General features: G+C 40.7%; 1 protein-coding gene and 1 long non-coding RNA gene across 2 annotated transcripts in view; one reads left to right on the top strand and one right to left on the bottom strand.

Annotated features, from left to right (window-relative positions):
* The window catches only part of LOC145443454 (uncharacterized), a 111,303-nt gene that overhangs the window by 54,357 nt on the left and 37,432 nt on the right, over nt 1-19,514 (top strand). The gene's annotated exons all lie outside the window — the stretch shown is intronic.
* LOC145443252 (trace amine-associated receptor 9-like) lies at nt 1,063-10,610 on the bottom strand. The gene is made up of 7 exons (XM_080321239.1): nt 9,072-10,610; nt 7,225-7,397; nt 5,303-5,450; nt 3,319-3,473; nt 3,091-3,259; nt 1,393-1,495; nt 1,063-1,329 (listed from the first exon to the last, which is right to left on the bottom strand). Exons 1-7 carry the CDS (start codon nt 9,946-9,948, stop codon nt 1,248-1,250), a joined length of 1,707 nt encoding a protein of 568 aa, XP_080177365.1. The 5' UTR covers nt 9,949-10,610; the 3' UTR covers nt 1,063-1,247.

Genomic DNA, 19,514 nt, shown 5'->3' with positions numbered 1-19,514 from the left:
CCTATATTAAAACAGCTTTGCGGTCATTGCTCTACTTGAGCATGGAATGAAGTAGAAAGGCTGGATCTATGGGCATGGGCACCAGCGATCCATGGTGCTGGTCAATCATCAAGTACTCCACATTTTCAGAGTACTTAGGTCGGTTTTGCCTGCGCGCACTACTTACTCAAGCGATTATGATTTTAGACTACTATCGAGTCGGACACGAACCAGTAACCTATTGGTGATGCAGCTTGCAGCTGTGGATCGCTACACGCTCGCCTCGCACAATGCGTGGTATTAACTAGTTAAACTGGATGCCTACAAGATGGACCATAATTCTTGAATACGAGTGTATATGAAGCGGACAAGAATTAATTCACGCAACAGATGATTACAAACGATAAATCGCGTAAATTTTACATTGAACATGATGGGGTGCTTCTGAGTAGATTGCTTCGCGGCAATTGTTTGCTAATTCTAACACCATCGTCCTAGATTGCGGCATTTCGCGAACAACGTGCGCAAAGCCTTTGCGGGAAGGAATTAATTCCAATTCTCAGGCATCCACAAAAACACACTGTCCAATTTCGCGCTCCAACCAAAGTTACCTTCACGAAGAACTGGCCAATGAATTATTGTAAGCACGAGAACGTGGCCTGTAGGGCTGATGGGAGCAAAACAACTTAATGTAGAGAAAATAAGGTACTTGGCATATTGATTAGGAAACCTTAATATTCAGAAATTCATTCCCGATCCACCTGAAATATAGCTCTGCGACCAGCGAGACAAGCCTTCCGACGAATAATATTCGGAGGCGGTGAAGATTTTGAAAGGCGGATATTACTTCAAAACGATCAAGAAGCACAACGTGGACCAATCGGAAGCTCTGGGCTCGAAAACTTACTTTTTTACTTACTCGGAAATCGCTACTTTTCTACTTGTACTTGAGTAGATATTTACGACGTTACTTCTGCTACTGAATCTTAAGATCTCAATCTGAATATCTGAAAATGGAAAAATTACTTAGCCAGTCGAAAATTTTCATGCAATTCACGTGGCCTAATTGTAACACTCAAAATATTCGCTACACCTGTTTGAAGAGTTCGCTCCATTCTTCGCCTGTAGGATATAGTGAACATGTAAAACCACGTATGTATTTTCAAAAGAGAAAAATATAACAAATAGCAGTTGTACAATGCACTCTTCACTGCGCTCCAAGTTGATGAGAAAAATGCACATGAGAAAAAATGGAATTCACATCTATTTCATGATTTAATCCGCAACAGTTGTTTGACGGCTTCACGAAACTTTGGCTCCCTCACGGAATACACCAAACCGTTTGACAAACTGCAATAAATAATACGCACACGAAATAAGTTATATCGGCATCTTTACGACTGCGAGACGTACCTGTTTAGCTTTCCGAAAAAGAAACATGTCGCGTACACGACGGTATGGTTTGAACAAGTTAGAACGCCTGTCAGGAAAAGCAGCATGGCGATGGTGAAAGGCACTGGAAACAGAAGTAAAAATAAAGAATGGATGGAGTCAGTCTTCATCTGCATCTCTTCATCTCATCTGCAATATGGAATCGTAGTATGGGGAAATGCATGCACAACATTTTTGTGCAGAATTCGAACCCTGCAAAACCGTGCGATACGGCTGATCTCATCTGTACCTTTACGTACCAATTTATCGCCTTACTACCGTAAGCATCAAATTTTGCGAGTTGATGAACTATATCGCTTCGAAGTATCAAAAGTTGTTCACAAATATTTTTCCAATAGTCTGCCTACTGTGTTTGATGACTTTTTCATACCTGCTAAACATGTCCATTCCCATTACACGAGATCCTCGTCTAAAGGAAACATCTACTTACCCCCACCCAATAGCAACCTAACTAAGAGATCTATCGACTACTCGGGACCTATCATCTGGAATGCATTACCACCACATATCCGTGAATTGCCTTATAATAGATTCAAAAAAGCCCTACTTGATCACCTCTTGTCGTTACACTAACACCGTTGCCCTACCTCGCCCAGACATTGCTTCATTGATCATTTGCCACCATTGTTTAATTTTTTTTCTATTTTCCTTTAACTAAACATTTCTTTACAGCCAGACTGTTCAGAGTCAAGTGTACCTGTTTGATGCTGGTGTGATCAGACTAGATGACCTTCACGGTCTTATCGATCATTCCTATCTAATACCGAATACTGTGCACGCATATTTTCTGTACCACCATCACTGCCGTTTGTTATGTATTTTGGTTCGATGAAAATAAAGACTCTCTCTCTCTCTCTCATACATTGCTATTTCAATGCCTTTTTATACATTTTTCCATATTGACAAATGAAATGATATAGGTCTTTTACTACCCTTTAATGCGGACATATCGGATCATCCGGACAACCGCTTTATTCGGTGAAAATGCCCAGGGTCGTAACTCCGGTTAATTCGGAGAAAGGCATGTAATCCCCATCGTGAAGTTATCACACAATAAACAGTACTTCGTTTGATTCAACACAATATGAGTGATTGTACTGGATTTGAAAAGTGAGTATAGTCCTGGTTGCCCAATACAAAAACACTAGACACCGAACAGCTAGAAAACACGCGTCGTCGTTTGGCGCGAATCATGATACCAGCAGTGTTCTGTTGAGTGATGTTATTGCAGCCTTTGCTAGCTCAGAATCATCACTACTAACAGTGGCGTAGCCAGATTTTTGGGTCGAAAATCCTCCCATTTCAAACTGGAAACCCCGTTCTTTCGAAATGCTGATTTTTCCGCGATATTTCCTAGCTCATTTGCAAGAAAGTTGATCAGCTTTCAATAAAATATGTACAATATTGAGTTGCTTCGAAATTGAATTCAGTTATCTATGTTTTAGTCAGTTTGTTAGCTAGGCTATACTTAGTTAGTTGGTTAGCGGGTTTTAACGTCGTTAATTCTATTTGTATAGTACTGGTTGCTAGTTTTGAAAAGTCAGTATAGTTTTAGTTCTAGTTCTAGTTGTAGTTGGGCATGATGAAAATCCCATATTTTGTACAAGCTCTTACAGTCTGCTTGGGCCGTTATTTAAAAATGCAGTAGGCTATACTTACGCAAGGTTAGCGTGAATGCACCGATCATGAAGAGTATCGTGACAAAAACCGATATTTCAGATCGAAGACGCTTATTGTCGACTGAGTTGAATCGAGCACCGTTTTCGAAAGGGGCACCATGCCTCAACCTTTGACGCGATACAACTCCCGTCAGAACACAAAATAAAACCTAGAATACGATTAGGGATTTAACCAGAGTGTATGAATTTAACAATTCCATGCACGTACCGTGAGTAGGTAAGGTATGATGAGTTCCAATACAGCAAGTACAATGCCGGCGGAAGCTGCTTCCAAATCTAAGGTACCGCCCCTTTCTTTCAGCATCAGCAAATGGATGAGCAGAGCGGGTTGAAACTTGTACTCGAAATGGCGAGGAAGGAATGCTGAAAGGTTTTTCATCATCTGTCATTCCGGGCTAGTATAGGACTATATCTATCAGGGCATGGCTTCATTATTGCAAGTATAGTTTTACCCAAAAAAAACAGTTAGCAGAAGTGTAAGTTTATATAGTCTGTAAACACAAAATGCTACAGAAATATTTATATTGTATTTTCTTTGATTGGCATAGCAAAGAGCTATATGATGAGTAGGGCAAGTTTTTGCAACTTTTGCAACCTTTTTACAGCTTCCGACAGCTTCCTACTCGGAATCTATGTACTAGGATGTTTCAAGCTGTTTGGTGGGATTTTATAGTGCAACATTTTACAACTTTTCTCTATTTTTATGCCAATTTTTACTGCAACGTTTATGAAATATTGCGTAAAAATGTAAAGGAGTGATTTAAAAACATGCTATAAACAACTTCTAGTATGGTTTTATTCTCCTTGATTTGCATAACAAAGAGCTATCTGACGGATTAGCTGCATCTCACTGTTATCTATGCAAGCAATAAGTTCAATTACCCCCGCCAAGCACGACCGTGCCCGAACAATATGTAAATAGATCGCTGTATTAATTCTGTCGTTTAAATTTGCAATAGTTTCCCATTTCACGAACGCCCAGGCGAGACCGCCAAAAATTGCATATTCTCTGGTCACCATTTTCATACTATTGATTTTGGTTAAGTCGCCAGGAGTGAATTCTTCTGTAATGCCTTTGGTCAAGTTTGCAGACCTAAAGGGTTTGGGGTGTGTCATTAGACTTGTTTTAGGGGGAGGGGATAATCGCTATGCTGTTTGGCTTTTGGGGGGAAATTATTCCCGCATTGCTGGATTTTCTTGCTGTTTGTCGGGGAAAAAGTAATTTTCGGCGGTTTCGTCAGACCGTTAAATGGCGAAGTAACAAATTTGACAGCTCTGCAGGAACTAAGTTATACCATCGACCCTTTCGAGCATCTCATACCCTAATAATTCAACAAAAATTATAAATGCAATTTTTACTGCAACTTTTGTCAAAATTAAATGCAACTTTCCCGCGATTTTAGTGCAACAAAAACTTGCCCTAGTAATGAGTTAGCCTTTTCTCAATGTTAACTATGGCCCAAAAATTGACTTGTATGCTAAAAGCTCAACAGCCCCATACAAGCACGACGGCGCCCGAACTAAATTAGAAGTGGCAAATATGACTTGGCTTTTGGCCAAACCCGCACAAAAAGAATTCGTGTGAGTAATTCATTGTTTTGCTTTTTATTTTGATGTCCTTTCCTACTTCACGGACGTCTCGCAGGCAAAACCGCCGAAAATTAAATTTTCACTGGGTCACCTTTTTCAGGCTAATGGTTTTGTAGTCGCCAACACCGAGTTTTTCTGCAATGCCTTTGGTCACGCTTGAATACCTGTACGGTTAGGTTTGAATTGTGGTATTTGACTTGTTTTTGGGGAGGGGCGGGTTATCGCTTAAATGTTTGGCATTTTACGGAAATTTATTCCCACATTGCGTTATTTTCTTGATACGTATCGCAAAAATGTGATTTCCGGCGGTCCGTGAACTCGGAGAGTACCAAATTTGACAGCTTCACATGAGCTGACAGAGAATGCTTTCGTGTAGGCTTCACACTTAAAGAACATAAAAATGTATGCATGATCGATTGAATAGCGAAGAAAGAAACGGAAAAACCAGATACCCTGCAAATCTTAAACTGTTGGATTATACAGCGGAACATTTCGAGTATCTCATACTCTAATAATGATAAACTAGTTATTAAATGCAACTTTCTCATGCTTTGAGTGCAACTAACACTTTTGCTAGTTATTACGCGAGTAGATTTCCGTACCTGGCATAAATGCGGTTAGCAGAGAGAAGGCCCATATCACTGCGAGCATAATCTTGACCGTGACGGGAGGTCGCCTCTTATGAGCCAATGGCCACGTAATGGCCGAGAAACGTTCAATGCTCAAGAAGCAGAGGTGCAACAAGGATGCCTTTGAAAATAATGGTTTACTTGGCGTGCGAAATTCAGAAAGCAAGTTTCTGGAATATCCGAATTTATAAAGTTCATAGTTCGATTCTCATATTTACAAATCAATGATTATCAAATAGTTTAAGCTTTGTGGCAGAACAGAAACGTTACAAAAGGAAAAACGCTGATATACAAAACTGGTTTCACGTTTTGATGCGATGCATATGCTTGATTACGGACATATACGCAACTCAAACGACATTGCATTGTTGACAAACACACCCACGTTTCGTCGTCAATTCCAAACAGTCTCTCTCTTTAAAACGCCTTTCAAATTCAATTATTATAATTATTTATTTGTACAATAAAAAAATAGTGACGCTTATCGGCGTAATTGTGCGCCACGGCATTTGTCAACTATTATGGGCCAGCAATTCAAATAAAACGGTCACAACTCCGCACAAATTCCGTCACTAATTTCGAAATCCTTAGTTCTGTGAGGATAGGTCATCGAGGCGTTCACACCAGTACAACACGGCGTAGGAGCGTTGTGTGAATTTCGAGGGAGAGAGCATGATTGTTTGTTTATTTCACACATACAAAATTTGTGCTTATCGCCTAATATGGTCATGTGCACCACGACAATGATTTTGTAATGTTCAGGATCTTTTCCTTCGTAATTTTCCGGACGACTTCCACACTCGCGCACTCCCAATAGCAGTCTCTATCTTTCATGCGCCCAGACTTGCTCTTTGCTGCCGACTTCTTTACTGGCACGGCTCACCATCATTCTGGGCTTTTTGAAACACTGCTATAGCAGCGAGGTTATAACGATGAGGAGCCCAGATAAATCCCGTCGCATAGAAGTTGGTTCGAACCGGGATTCTAACCACTGTCATTGGTGTCGTGACACTGGCGAGAGTGTGTGATGAAATGTTGGAAAGTTTCATGATACAATTTGGCGATTGTCCTATTTCAATTTTAAACAATTGCGCGCTCCATCTGCAATGTCCTGAGCGTAATAATCGAAATAATATTCTTTCACTTAACCGATTTTGCAAAGAATGTCGCTCGTCGCAGGCAGAGATAATTTGATAACAACGGCAGGGTGGTTTGCAGTTTAAGTATCACCCTACTCTATCGGCATTGCAATAATTAGTTTCGACGTCATGCATGCTTATTTAACAGCTGTTGAAGCAGTTGAAGCGCTTGTAAATCGCGTCCGCTCGTCCGCAAACCTTATTTTAAATCTTGATACAGTTAATTTCAGAAAATACAAAAATATATTTGCGGCACACTCCCACTGTTCAGGATTTACCGATCTGGATCAAACTAATATCCGATTGGAAAATCGTATATTACCGTTCGACCCCAGTATGGAACATGTCTGCAATATGTCAAACGGCATACATGCCACATGCAAAAAAATAGTACAACCAACTTTACCGCGATCTGAAACATCGACCTCATTTTCCGACAAATGCCACCTCATTATTATCCCTTGTCCTTATTATGTCATATTTTACCTTTACATTCAGCAGGCTATATTTAGGCTACATCAAGGATCAGATGGGCTTCCGATTTCAAAGACTACTCCAACTTGTTTTTAGACACTTTCCTATCATTTCATTGAATTGCAATCTTGTGGTGATTTTCAAAGGCTAAAAGTATTTACAATAAACTTAACTTGGCCCAACTCTGATTCCTCAATAATATTAGCAGGAGAAATTCGATTACTATACACAAAAATTTCAAGGGAAAATAATCATGTGGGTTTGATCTGGATTGTGGCATACCTGCATTGACACAGTTAGCATAGATCCAACGATGATAGCCGACGGAGAGTTAACATCATCTCGGATAAATGTCGCTAGTTCCACTTCAGTTATGGTTCGGACCCAGCCAGATTGGGGAATAACGGTGGTGAACACCAGAAACCCGATGAGAGAGTCGGCCACTGCAAGTGAGGCTAAAAATCAAAGTCGAAGGTAGGAAATCTCAGCAACAAAATCGGTGGGCGAATCATTGGTATACATGTCACGCGCAAATCAGAATATACTCCGGGACAAATTAGCAGATCGACACGTCAATTTCAAGGACATGAACGGCAACTGTTGAGTAGAAATGTAAGGTGATTAAAAACATGGTTACTTGAGAAGGAATATCGCAATACGGTTGCATTTGAAATAAAAATGAATTTAAAATAAGGTCCTTGTTGAAGGAATTGTATTTCGGTCATTTACTCCACAATAGTTGTCGGGTCGAGCTCAAAATGGTATTCATGGACACAGAATTTTACGCTGCTTTCAAAAATGCTAGGGATGGTGTGAACGTGAGGTTAACGTTCGCGTTCCGTGTGTGAATCTGAGAAATCTAGAGGTTCATGTTAACAAACGAACCTTGGTAGGTTCTGCACTGTTAACCTTTTTCATATATTACAATATCCACTGCAGTATAACATCTGTGGTTGAAATTTATTACATTGCAACTGCGGGCCAAGCACTCTATGCACGGCGGTGGCAGCAAAAAAAATCAACACTAAACGAGCATGCACCTTGACAATTTCAAAAATTTTACTTACTTTGTTAGAAAGTTTGCTCGAATATTTATTGAGTCTCTGCTGTGAGCTTGACCCGCAATCCCACAGCATCAAGAGCGAAATACACTACAGTCACGGAATTATGCTTATTCAACCAATCAATGAAATTGATATCAGTATCTGATGTAAAAAATCTAGCTGGCGTACGGGGACAAGCTTGATTTCATATGTTTATTGTATCATAAAAACCAAGTCCGTGGGATTGGGGTGTTGGCTACTGCTGTAGGCCTATAACTTGTTAATGGGGTAATATCGGCAGCAAGTATAGAAGCCCGTTTTACACTCTGCTCAATATTAACGAAGCAATACTCAGACGCCGAATACATTGTACAGGGTGCTGCCCTAGACCAAAGGCGTAAGCTTATATTCCCTTGCAAGACCTCGTCGAAATTGTTGACAAAGCGACGGAAAATATTGATTTTAGGGGATTATTATATCATTTAATTGCCCGAATTGATACATTTGTCGACGTTTAAAACGTCAAGTACGTCAGCATTGTGGCATTATGTGGCCCGAGTCGTCGCTAGGTATCGTGTACAAATAGGCTATCACTTCACTGAAATGTAGGGTTGGAATTAGCAATATGACGTCACGTGACGACATGAGGTTCACGTTCGCGTTCAGACAGAACCTTTCAAAAAGGTTCGCGTTCACACGAACCTGAACCTTTCTGAGGTTCACACTATTGTGTGAACCTCCCTAGTTCACACCATCCCTAAAAATACCCACCATGTCGATCAGCAACCTTAGATATCGTCATACGGAATTTTCAAAGTTTAAAATTTATATCCAATACGTAGCCTATACTAAGGTAGTCGCCAAAACTTTTTTCATTTTTTAATTAGTCATGGAGCATTTTTACGGTCGGCGGTCATTATCGTCAGAACAGCCATTCTGGCTCAGTGATCTATAACGATACGTGCTATCATTGACGAACCGACGGCGATCAAGGGTTCTCATTATTATGGAATTCTAATAAATACAGCTATTTTCCGCTCATTGATTTACAGCGTGCGACCGTCTCTGGTAATAGGTATTGCATACCTTTTATGTAGCAGTATGGTGTCCTCATTTTCGAGTTCGTCACGATCACCACCAAGATCAATAAGTTCACAAGAACAGCGGCGGTCGCCGTCACTCCGACTATAACCATAAAGATCATGCGGCCAAATTCATACTCGCACTTTGATATTGGGTCCGTGAAGAAATTTTGCAACAAACAAGCCGTCCTGTTGTTGTACACGGGAAGTCCACAACTCCCTGCCACTGTACTATTATAGGGGATTATCTTTCCTGAGGGACTATATTTGGGACGTTCTTGTGAAGTCTTGTCTCTCAGTTCAGAGGAACCGCTTTCGTTTTTTTCGTAAAATGGGTCGCTGACATTCGCTGACAGATCGTTGCTTATGCCGAAAGTTGCTGATGCTTGTGTAGATTCTGAGCCGTACGATCCATTTATGGAGTGACCTGTGATGCGATGCCTAATTCGCAAGAGATTAATGTCCCCTTTCGTTGATGTAATCTTAGATGTACCGCGAGTGAACTCCGAAACTGACAATGTAGCCCGCGTGCTGTCAGCAACATTCGCAGAAGTAGATATAAATGTGGCGGGCATTACTATTTCCGGGAGGTCACTAATATATTTGACTTCGGGCCCGATGGTTGCAATCGAACGCTTTGCCAATAAAATGGATGATCTCATTGCTTCTGTAACACAATTTGCGATGGTGACCAAGATCAAGAGAGTTATCATGATTACAAATAGGCGTCTTTTCATCTTGATTTGTGTGACAAAACGGGAATGGGAATGGGGTTGCTTCTTTCCACTGCAGCTCATTCGACGAACTTTCGCGATTATTGCGCAACTGCTATGGATGCATTGCCGGGCCTTGCTAATTCGAGATGTACACTGTACAGACATCGAGGATTAGAATTCTGATGAAACTTATTCAATTGTATATCACTGAATATAGGATATTTCCCGCGACAGTATTCGGAAACAAAATGCATAAGTACAAATATCTAGAACAGGGATGGCCAACCTGCGGCCGTATAAGGAGATTTGTGCGGCCGTAGACACGTAGCTCAATTAGTATATGCGTTGGCGGCCGTCGACATGGAATTATTCGAAATTACAAATTGACTTCCGATTTCTTGAGAGATTTTGATTATTTTTGAAATTTTCTTGGTGCTGCGCGCGATTCAATGTGACTTCGCTTTCCGATTTTAATATAGGAGCGCCCTTTGCAATCAAAGCCCCACAGGAAAATGACGCGCCTCATATAAAAATACCAACTCGGAATCGTGTGCTCCTCACTATACCGACATTCCTGATGGGAGGTCAAGAGAAAACAGCATACAACAAAGTGACTAATAACAATTTTCTCCACTTGAAGATGCATTTTTCGAAAACACCCCCTCCATCAACTCAACTGGTGGATCCGATCACATGGGCTGATAAAGGATAAATGTTTGATAGTAATATGTAAAACTACTAATATTCATGACGAAATTCATTAGTGAGTCTACCAGTGACCACTCGCAATTTCGGCGCGGATAGTAAGCATATATGATTAAATAGATTAGTAGGGAGTTCACCGGAAATGGACAAAGACACTTTAACATTGGTATTTGGCGTCCAGCTAGTCGATTACGACTAGGGTTGCATTTAAAACAAACGGTGTTTTAAACAGTGTTTTAAAAAAAAGCCTTTAAAAAAACTGTGTTTTTTATTAAGTGGCAAAATTATGCCATAATTGTGTAAATACTTTACAAACAACATGTTTTATGAGTCTACGGACAATTAACACCCGATATAGCCGACGTATATTGATATGGGATGGTTGCAACCCTCGAAATAGTCGGTTCAACAGCAATAGTACATATATTTCGTCAAAAGAGCTATTATTACCCGATATTTTCAATTTTCAATTGTCAATGTCAATCCACTATGACATAACAATTGAATATTCGTGACGTCATGACTTCAAAAAACATAAAAAACAATAAAAAAAATGTTTTAAATAAGGGCCTTGTTTTAAACATATTTGTTTTAAATTGATTCTTGTTTTAAATGCAACCCTAATGACCGCTATGCCCTGGAATGCGGCCGTAGGCTATGTGAGTAGTCATAATGCGGCCGTGAATAGCAAAAAGGTTGGCCACCCCTGATCTAGAAATACACACAATATGTGGCTCAACAGCACTGCCTCGGCTTTACACATGTAGCAATGTCGTAATGAAGGATGTGCACATAGTTTCGAGTACTCTGAGTGGAGTATTGATTGCAATGATTCGAGTCGCGTAGACAGACCCTGTCTTTGTCGAGTACTGAAACTATTATAGCCAGAACACGGGCTCTCAAACTTCCTTTAAACTGCGTATGGCGTACCCCTAAAAATATCGGCACATAAAGTGCAAGCTACGCAATGGAGAGAACAAGCACAACCAACTATATATCTTTCTACACTTTCAAACATCATTTCACTGCGATGAATGTGCTTGATGCTACTCCATGTGTAAATTTAATCTTGGAGGTGTTTTGGAAAGACACACGCGTAAGTGATATGTTCAGCGAAAAGTCTGGCACGAAATATACAATTTGTACTTGCTTGAAAACCTTGCCAACGAGTCACCGTGAGCAAAGTAGAAGAACAGAAGACTCTACAAACAATATGTTGGCAATGCTGGATACGATTTTATCATACTAGACCAGTCACACAGACGATAGCCTGTTTATGAGTGTACGTAAGAAAAGCACTGAAGATTACCATAGCACAAATAAATCAGCGTTCTGGTAGACCTAATCCGATACACCTATAACGCGGCACTATAGAAACAGAAATTCACTAGGAAAATGTAGATGAGATGAGTAACGCTATATACACATCGACAATCTAAATACTTCATGATGAAAGCATGGTCTAAGCTTCTACTATATATAGCTTGTCGCGTAAACGCTAAAATCAATGTTTTTGAAGGTTGTCAAAGTGTCAGAAAAATGAGGTTGCCTGCGTACCCTATAAAATTGTTTGTTCCCTTTCACAATGGAAGAACTGAGACCTTGATTGGCGTCATCACAACACCGCCAATAAGTAGCACGCGGACATGCGCAATTGCGCATGTTCAGAGAAACGACATTTTGGTGTGAGGCACTATTGTCCGAGGTATGGCTATCAAATATGAAAATATTGATTTTGGTACCTGTAGACATTATTTGCATTTTGATTGTGTGAAAGATACGGATTTGAACTCTGCCTAGTCGCGATATAGGTATTGACGCTTCATTATTATTTTAAAGCAATTACGCAAATTATCTTGTTGTTGAAGTCTGACGTAAACATCAGCTTCATTCCTTGATTACAGAATGCAATAAAAACTGGCTGCTATAGCTATACCATCCTTGATGAAACTCTGCATCCACCTATCTGAATATCCTAGTCGGAATCTTAAAATTGCTTCAATAACCAATTTCATCATCCAAAATTCATGACCATAACAGGCATTACGATGCAGGCCACCATCTGCGACAGAATACGTGTTCTGTATACCGCGAATGGGGAGACCGAGCCTAAACAACTTACTCGACTGTCGCTTTATTGCACAGAATCGACGCTTATAGAATTTTAATTGAACAATGCGATTTCCGTCGATCAGAGGTCACACGATGGTTTGAAATGCTAACTAAGTGTCGGATGCTACTAAGTGTCGGATTGCTTTGGGGTTACTTCAAGACTCTGTATGACATTCATTCGTTATGACATTCAAAATCACGATATATTTTTGTCGAAAACAAGTACTATTGCTCTTCCATTGGATACGCACGAAATGCACCTTGAAACGGGGTGATGCAGTGTTGGTGTGACGAAGAATAGCAAAATCTGTCGATTATAGAAGTTAGTAGACAGTAGTACGCAGTGGCGGCTCGTCCTATAGGGCAACTGGGGCATTGCCCCACCTAAAATTCTGTTCAATAACAATTTAACCATTTATAGACGCACATCAATCAATATATACCGAGATCACAGCGAAACCCGCGTTCTTCTTGTGCTTTCGCTTGCAGACGCCCATACATAGCGAAGTCTCTGCGAAAATCGAATTCTCTTCTGTGTTTTCGCTTTGTGAATGCCTATAGCCGGGGCTTGCCCCGGTAGCGCTCATAACAAGCTTTCACTATCTATTCTCTCAAAGCCGCGCACAATAAAGAAACGGTGATTTACTCTCTCCTATTCGTAAAATGGCCGAGCAACCGGGGCAAATATGCCTACTCGCCCCTAAGGTGTGATGTAACAATCGTATCTATATCTGAACTCGGTTACCGTAATATGCGTTGAGTCGACCTTTGCTGGTATAGGTCGATTTTGACGGTGTTTCGCACCATGATAATTCTTGAAACTTGGTATGATATGTCGTGAAGGTAGTATTTAACACTGCTCCAAGTTTCAGGCTTGCTACTTAAAGATAATGGTAGTAATTCCGTTTCCGAAGTTCAGTGTGTGCTGATCTACCATGTACATAGTACAGCAAACGGATTTTACTCAAAAGCCGGTATTGGTCTCCATTGATTTTGACGATGTTCTATACCGAGATCGGTCATGACATTTGGCACGGTAAGTGTTAGTATCGACCGATGTAACAAGTTTTAAGTTTGTCACTGAACTATGTGGGTGGTAATTTCGTTTCCAAAGTCGAGTAAGAGCTGACTCTTCATTTATCGCCAACAAATTTACGCAAAAGCCGTTATTGGTCTCTATTGATTTTAACGATGTTCCATACCTAGATCTGTCATGAGCTTTCACACGGTATGTCTTGATTTTAGTATCGAACGCGGTGCCAAGTCTTAAAGTTGACACTCCATGATTGAGGCAGTTATTTCGTTTTCGAGGTCGAGTATGGTAGAGATGCGCGCTGATCTGATACTTAGCCTACCTACGTCATTGCGGATCTCACGCAAAAGCCGGTGTCGGTCTGTGCTAACCTATAGTCTACGTTCCATAACGAGATCGGTGATGATATTTCCAATGGTATACCTCGATGATCGCATGAAACAGCTAACCAAGATTCTCGGTTTGCATTCAAGTATTCGCATAATTTTATGTTCGCCAATGTCCATTTCACTGTGAAATTGTGGCCTTCGAACCATTTGCTTACAATCCCCTGTCAATTGCGATAGCTATTTCATTTTCGATGTCGGCTAACAGCTGATCATTCGATCAGCCTATTCCTCGATCTATTTTACTCAAAGTTCGGTGTTCGTCTGTTTGCATTGATTTTGACAGTGTACCATACCGGAATGGGTTATGAGATTGCGTATGCTACTTCTCGATGATTTCTTGTAACAGTATACTAAGTTACGGCTTTTATTCATGTATTTATATATTAATTTATTTTCCAACGGCGATTTCGCAGCAGACTTATAGACAGTAAGCCGTATGTGTTGTGTCACAGTCTCCAGTTTCAAGGCCAAAATGTCCAACGTTGTTCCGAGACCGAAGTTCCGAGGCTGCTGTCCTTAGTTCTTCAAAGACCATTCAAATTGATGTTCTGGATTCAATATGACAGGCCCAATCTATGAGATAACAATTGCGTATGTGTCCGAACTCGTTGACCTGTCCAGTTAGGCTTACGCAATCTCTCGAGTTCTAGTCATTGGAATTAGTCAGGTCAAGTCAAGTGCGAACATGAATCGTATTGAATCTTTATTCCGTACGTAGTTTAAGCAGTTGCCTTTAGAGCGAAAATGAGAGGTCTAGAAGTTGTCCAGTCTATTGATCCAATCGTACGCCGGGTGCCTCCGCTTTGGTTGCCTATTATCACCTGGTCGTAACCAGAGATGGCCACAGTCCGGTTCAGGAGCAGGAGCAGGATTTCAATGTTTATTTACCTGGCCGGACTGGATCCGGATTTCGAATTTGGGGTGACGGTCGGATTTTAGGGTCTATCGATTTGCGTAATCTATAACTCTACCATGAAATCAAAACGCATGCTACTAAGGATGACCTGATACTTGATTCGTGGCATAGGGACGATTCTTAGTTCACGTACATTTTGTAAAATAATCCTTTGATTAAAAATAAATGAATAAAACATTTGTTACCACACTTCAAGTCACGGCTCACCGGCAAACCTCTCGCGGCACCTACGTTAAAATCACTGTTGTCGGGAAATTCATGTGACCATCATAAATTTACTTTTTTACGTTGGAAAACGCCATTGTGACGTCATGTTGATAAAAGTCGCTCGCAGCCCTTGCCCCACCACCCGATATTGTCACGAGCCGCCACTGGTAGTACGCATCGTCCAAGCGCGTGCTTCCCCGATATGATTTGAGATTTTATATGAACGTTTGATAACGTATTTCGAAATGCTGAAATTATATTCAGTTTTCAAATGGAAGTCGAATTCACAATCGCAGTCATAATAATATGTTCTCCTGAGCCCATAACATTACTTTTCCTCAGCAGTTAAAATGACTGTGATGGAAACATCAGTCTTACGAGCAGACATGCACGACTAGATAATTCTCGTTGTATATTATACTAATCCCAGTCTAATTCTTATTTGAGAAATGTTCCTATGCTCTAATTCCAATTTAATCTGCGGTTTTCCTGAAAAGGCTACATGAGAAGTGTATCGTGCAAAACGAGCCAAACCTGCTGTACGGACATCTGCCATTCTCGCGCTCATGAGTATCAAGTATGATTTAATGTTAATGTAACTTAATTTTTGTAGGATTTCAACTTCTAATCTAATTTCGAAAAATGTCTCGCTATCATTCTAATTCAAATCTCATTTGGAAAAGATAAAAATTTCCTAGTCCTAGTCAAACTCTTCTCACGAGAAAAAATAGGCTGGCTTGACCCTAACAAAATGTCAGGCGTCTCGGTATTCGACGAACTGCAATGTGACAATCTTGTTCACGATTTTATATTCGTTCGGTTCGTATCATGTCGTCGAAAGAACCCTAACCCTATTCGATTCCGAGTGCAACGGCCGAACCCGATGTCTCGTCTGCTGCTCTACGTTGTTGTCTGTAAGCAATACAATATTGGTTAGCACTACTATAGTCTATGCCTGAGGATAAATTCCTAAACTGTTCTGGTAAAACCGTTAACCGTGTTGCAACTAAGGGAAACAAACAAACTTGTAGAAACTGTACACAAACTTGCCACTAAAATTACAACTGACGACCTTTAAAAATCCGCGAGTAACTATAACTAAAACAAAACTAACTATAATCAGTTACGAAGCATCTTATTATTTTTAATTTTACCGAACGAACCGGCTTACAGGAAGACGTTAGGATAAGGGCTGGACAAATTCGAGTACCCGAGTGATTCGATTCTGAATCACTCATTATCAGGCCTGTTTATTTTTGGATTTCTCCAAAAATAACAAAAATAGCTTATTTTTGGATGTTTTCAAATTTTATTTTTGGAGGATCTCCAAAAATAAGAATTGAAGGTGTTTTGAGCCCTATTACTACTGAAAAAATCCACCAAAAGTATGTTATTATCATGTATTCAAGTCCTCCAACACATAGATATCATCAGTGATCTTGATCTAACTTTCCAATACATTCTTCACAAATTTAGTATTTGGCCTGGAGGATGCCTTCTAAAGAATATTAATCACTGCGAGACGCCCCCCCCCCCTTGATTTTCGAGATATCGGCCTCGAGCGTCGCAATTGTGGGAAACATCGAGGTTAGGGGTCCAAAATGGAGGAACTCTTCAAACTTTCCAATCTTCCAAGCCTTTGCTCCTGAAAAGCGCTCGTCAGTAATATGCGCTTGAAACCTCATCCCATGCGTGCCTCATTGAACTTGACAGCCCAACACCCTCTGACCTTCCTTGTGGCGGTCCTCGTCCCAGTCCTCACCTGGACACAGGCGTTCGACCAGGCGCATGAGCTCCTGCTGCTCCATGATCAGAACGTCAAGACCATGAAGCTTCGTGACGGTTGTGCTCAGCTATGTGCGAGCGTGACCATGCGACCGAGAACGATCAGATGGACCACAGCAGCGAAGTTGCACACGCCGGACTGTTTTCGTCCATAACATCAAGGAGTTTGGTACGGTTTCCAGTCAACCAAGTGGCCACCCTCTTCATTGACAATAAACGAGCGTCAACAAACTTGGGGTGCACGCTTTCCATCTACTCTGGATCAAGTTATGTTGCCGTCTGAAGCATCAGCAGATGAGTCCCATCATCGTGTGGACTAAGTGATTGTGACAGAGTTGGCTGTATATGATTTCGCCGTTCCCTTTGCCTCACTCAAGCTGCCTTCCCGTCTTCTCTACATGTCGCAATGTGAAACTTATAGGAGTACAAAGGCGGAGGGGCGGGCAGGCTGGCAAGGACAGCAGAAACGTGAAGTGGATTGAGTGGAAGTAGTTTGAGCGTTTCGGTGACCCCTTCCCTCACATAGATGCTGTTTTGTGTGTTTTTATGAGTTTTCTGGTCGTTTACATCGCTCTGACTTGTTTATTTCACTGAAAAACATCATCCCAAAAAATCTTATTTTTGGATGTTTTCAAATCTTATTTTTGGAGAATCTCCAAAAATAAAATCCAATATCCAAATATAAACAGGCCTGCTCATTATGCTTCGAGTCGAGTATTCGAGTATCACGCATTATGACGTAATAACATTACGCAAGAAGTCAAAGTTGAAATATCTACCATTTATGCCTCCACAAAGAATATAAAGCCTGTTCTCCATCACATTAAATATACTTGAGTATTTTTTCGACCATACTGATTTCATTTCACTTTGTAACTATGCTGTGGGTTGATTATGACTTGAGAAATAAGTTTTTCAGCAACCTTCGTAGCTTTATACTATCTGTTTCTTATGCAGCGAAACGCCCAATTGTGGTTTCAAGGCTCCCACAGTGGAAAATAGTATCTTAACTAAAATTCACGTTGATAAATCGGCTCTCGGTAGCGAGGAGTGTATAATTTCACCACTCAAAAAATCGACTTTTACTTCTCGACTCGAATCATTAGAATTAATACTCGATTCTGATTCGAGAACTGGAATCATTTTACCAGCCCTAGTTTCGATGCCCAAAACCCACGCTCTGGCAGCGTCACTGTTAGTAGGGATGAGTTTGAGCTAGCAATGTATGCAAAAACATCACACAACAGAACACATGAATTATCACTGGTCAACACCCATTTTGGTGCCACTACTTAACCTCTACTGTGTTTTAGCTCAATGGCTCTACCTGGCGGCTTTCGTCACTCTCATCATCATCATTGGTTTATTAGCAATTTTATCAGCTCAATACACCACAAAAATCCGATACAATGAAAAGATAGGAAGATGTCGAAGCGACTTGGAATCGTCTATGGAATCAGACACCCATCTTGGCCTACATGATGTAAATAGGAGGCATGCACACTGAATGTAAAGTAAAGAAGATAGTATAAAAAAAAAGCAAGCAACCAGAAATGGGGTAGCATGTCATGGAAGGGGAGATCGATAGATCAGTCGCGGTCCGGTAATCTTGAGGATGGACTAGTATTCATTTAGTAGTAATTGCTTGTATTTCGACTTGAATGTGGACAACTGGACATTAGGGCTGTTCAAAAATAACTTTTTTCCCCCGATTCAAGCCGGTCACCTTTTAAATCGTCAGGTTGCAGTAGAAAACCTTGCTCACCAAATTTCACTCGATTCCAACCCGTAATGGCCTCCGCAGATCCAATTAAAATTTTTAATTTATTATGGAAAATTTGAAAAAAAATTTTCCAAATTTTTCTGCCAACCCCATGAAATTGTTGAGCTGTCTTCAAAGACGTTGCAAAACAAATTTGAGTCAATTCCGACCAGTAGAAGCGGAGTTATGTGAGTTTTTCGTTGACAAATCGCGGATTATCCACCGATCAAGGATAATCCGGGGAATATCATCGAAAAACTCACATAACTCCGCTTCTACTGGTCGGAATTGACTCAAATTTGTTTTGCAACGTCTTTGAAGACAGCTCAACAATTTCATGGGGTTGGCAGAAAAATTTGGAATTTTTTTTTTTAATTTTAATAATAAATTAAAAATTTTAATTGGATCTGCGGAGGCCATTACTGGTTGGAATCGAGTGAAATTTGGTGAGCAAGGTTTTCTACTGCAACCTGACGATTTAAGAGGTGACCGGCTTGAATCGGGGAAAAAAAGTTATTTTTGAACAGCCCTACTGGACATGCTCGTCGACTGTCGGATGGCCGGCGGGATACTGTTCCACACATCGGGTCCGGCATATTTGATGGAGCGATGATCTTTTCGGTTGATCATGATCACATGATATTTGAACGACGTAAACGCGCGTGTGTTGTACTTGTGCACTTTTGATTCCGAGGTAAAAAAAAGTCATTGAAATATTCGGGACAACGACCGCAGTGGAACTGATACATAAACTTGTCGATTTCTAGTTTCCGCATATCTTCTATGTTTAGGACACCGAATATCTTCAGCATCGACTTGTTG

The sequence above is a fragment of the Botryllus schlosseri genome, chromosome 7 (genome assembly GCF_051294905.1).
Source record: "Botryllus schlosseri isolate E-star chromosome 7, Bs_hap1, whole genome shotgun sequence".
NCBI classification, from domain to species: Eukaryota; Metazoa; Chordata; class Ascidiacea; order Stolidobranchia; family Styelidae; genus Botryllus; species Botryllus schlosseri.
Note: the sequence above shows the minus strand (reverse complement) of the source record. Positions and strands in the feature narration are given on the sequence as shown.

What these genes read in the sequence shown, in the direction of transcription:
- LOC145443252 (XM_080321239.1), bottom strand. Translation starts at nt 9,948, where the DNA reads ATGTCTGTACAGTGTACATCTCGAATTAGCAAGGCCCGGCAATGCATC. An exon ending in TGCATTCACGCTAACCTTGC is followed by an intron (nt 1,496 to 3,090) that starts GTAAGTATAGCC and finishes TTCTGTTTCCAG; the next exon opens with TGCCTTTCACCATCGCCATG. An exon ending in TTTTTCGGAAAGCTAAACAG is followed by an intron (nt 1,330 to 1,392) that starts GTACGTCTCGCA and finishes TATTTATTGCAG; the next exon opens with TTTGTCAAACGGTTTGGTGT.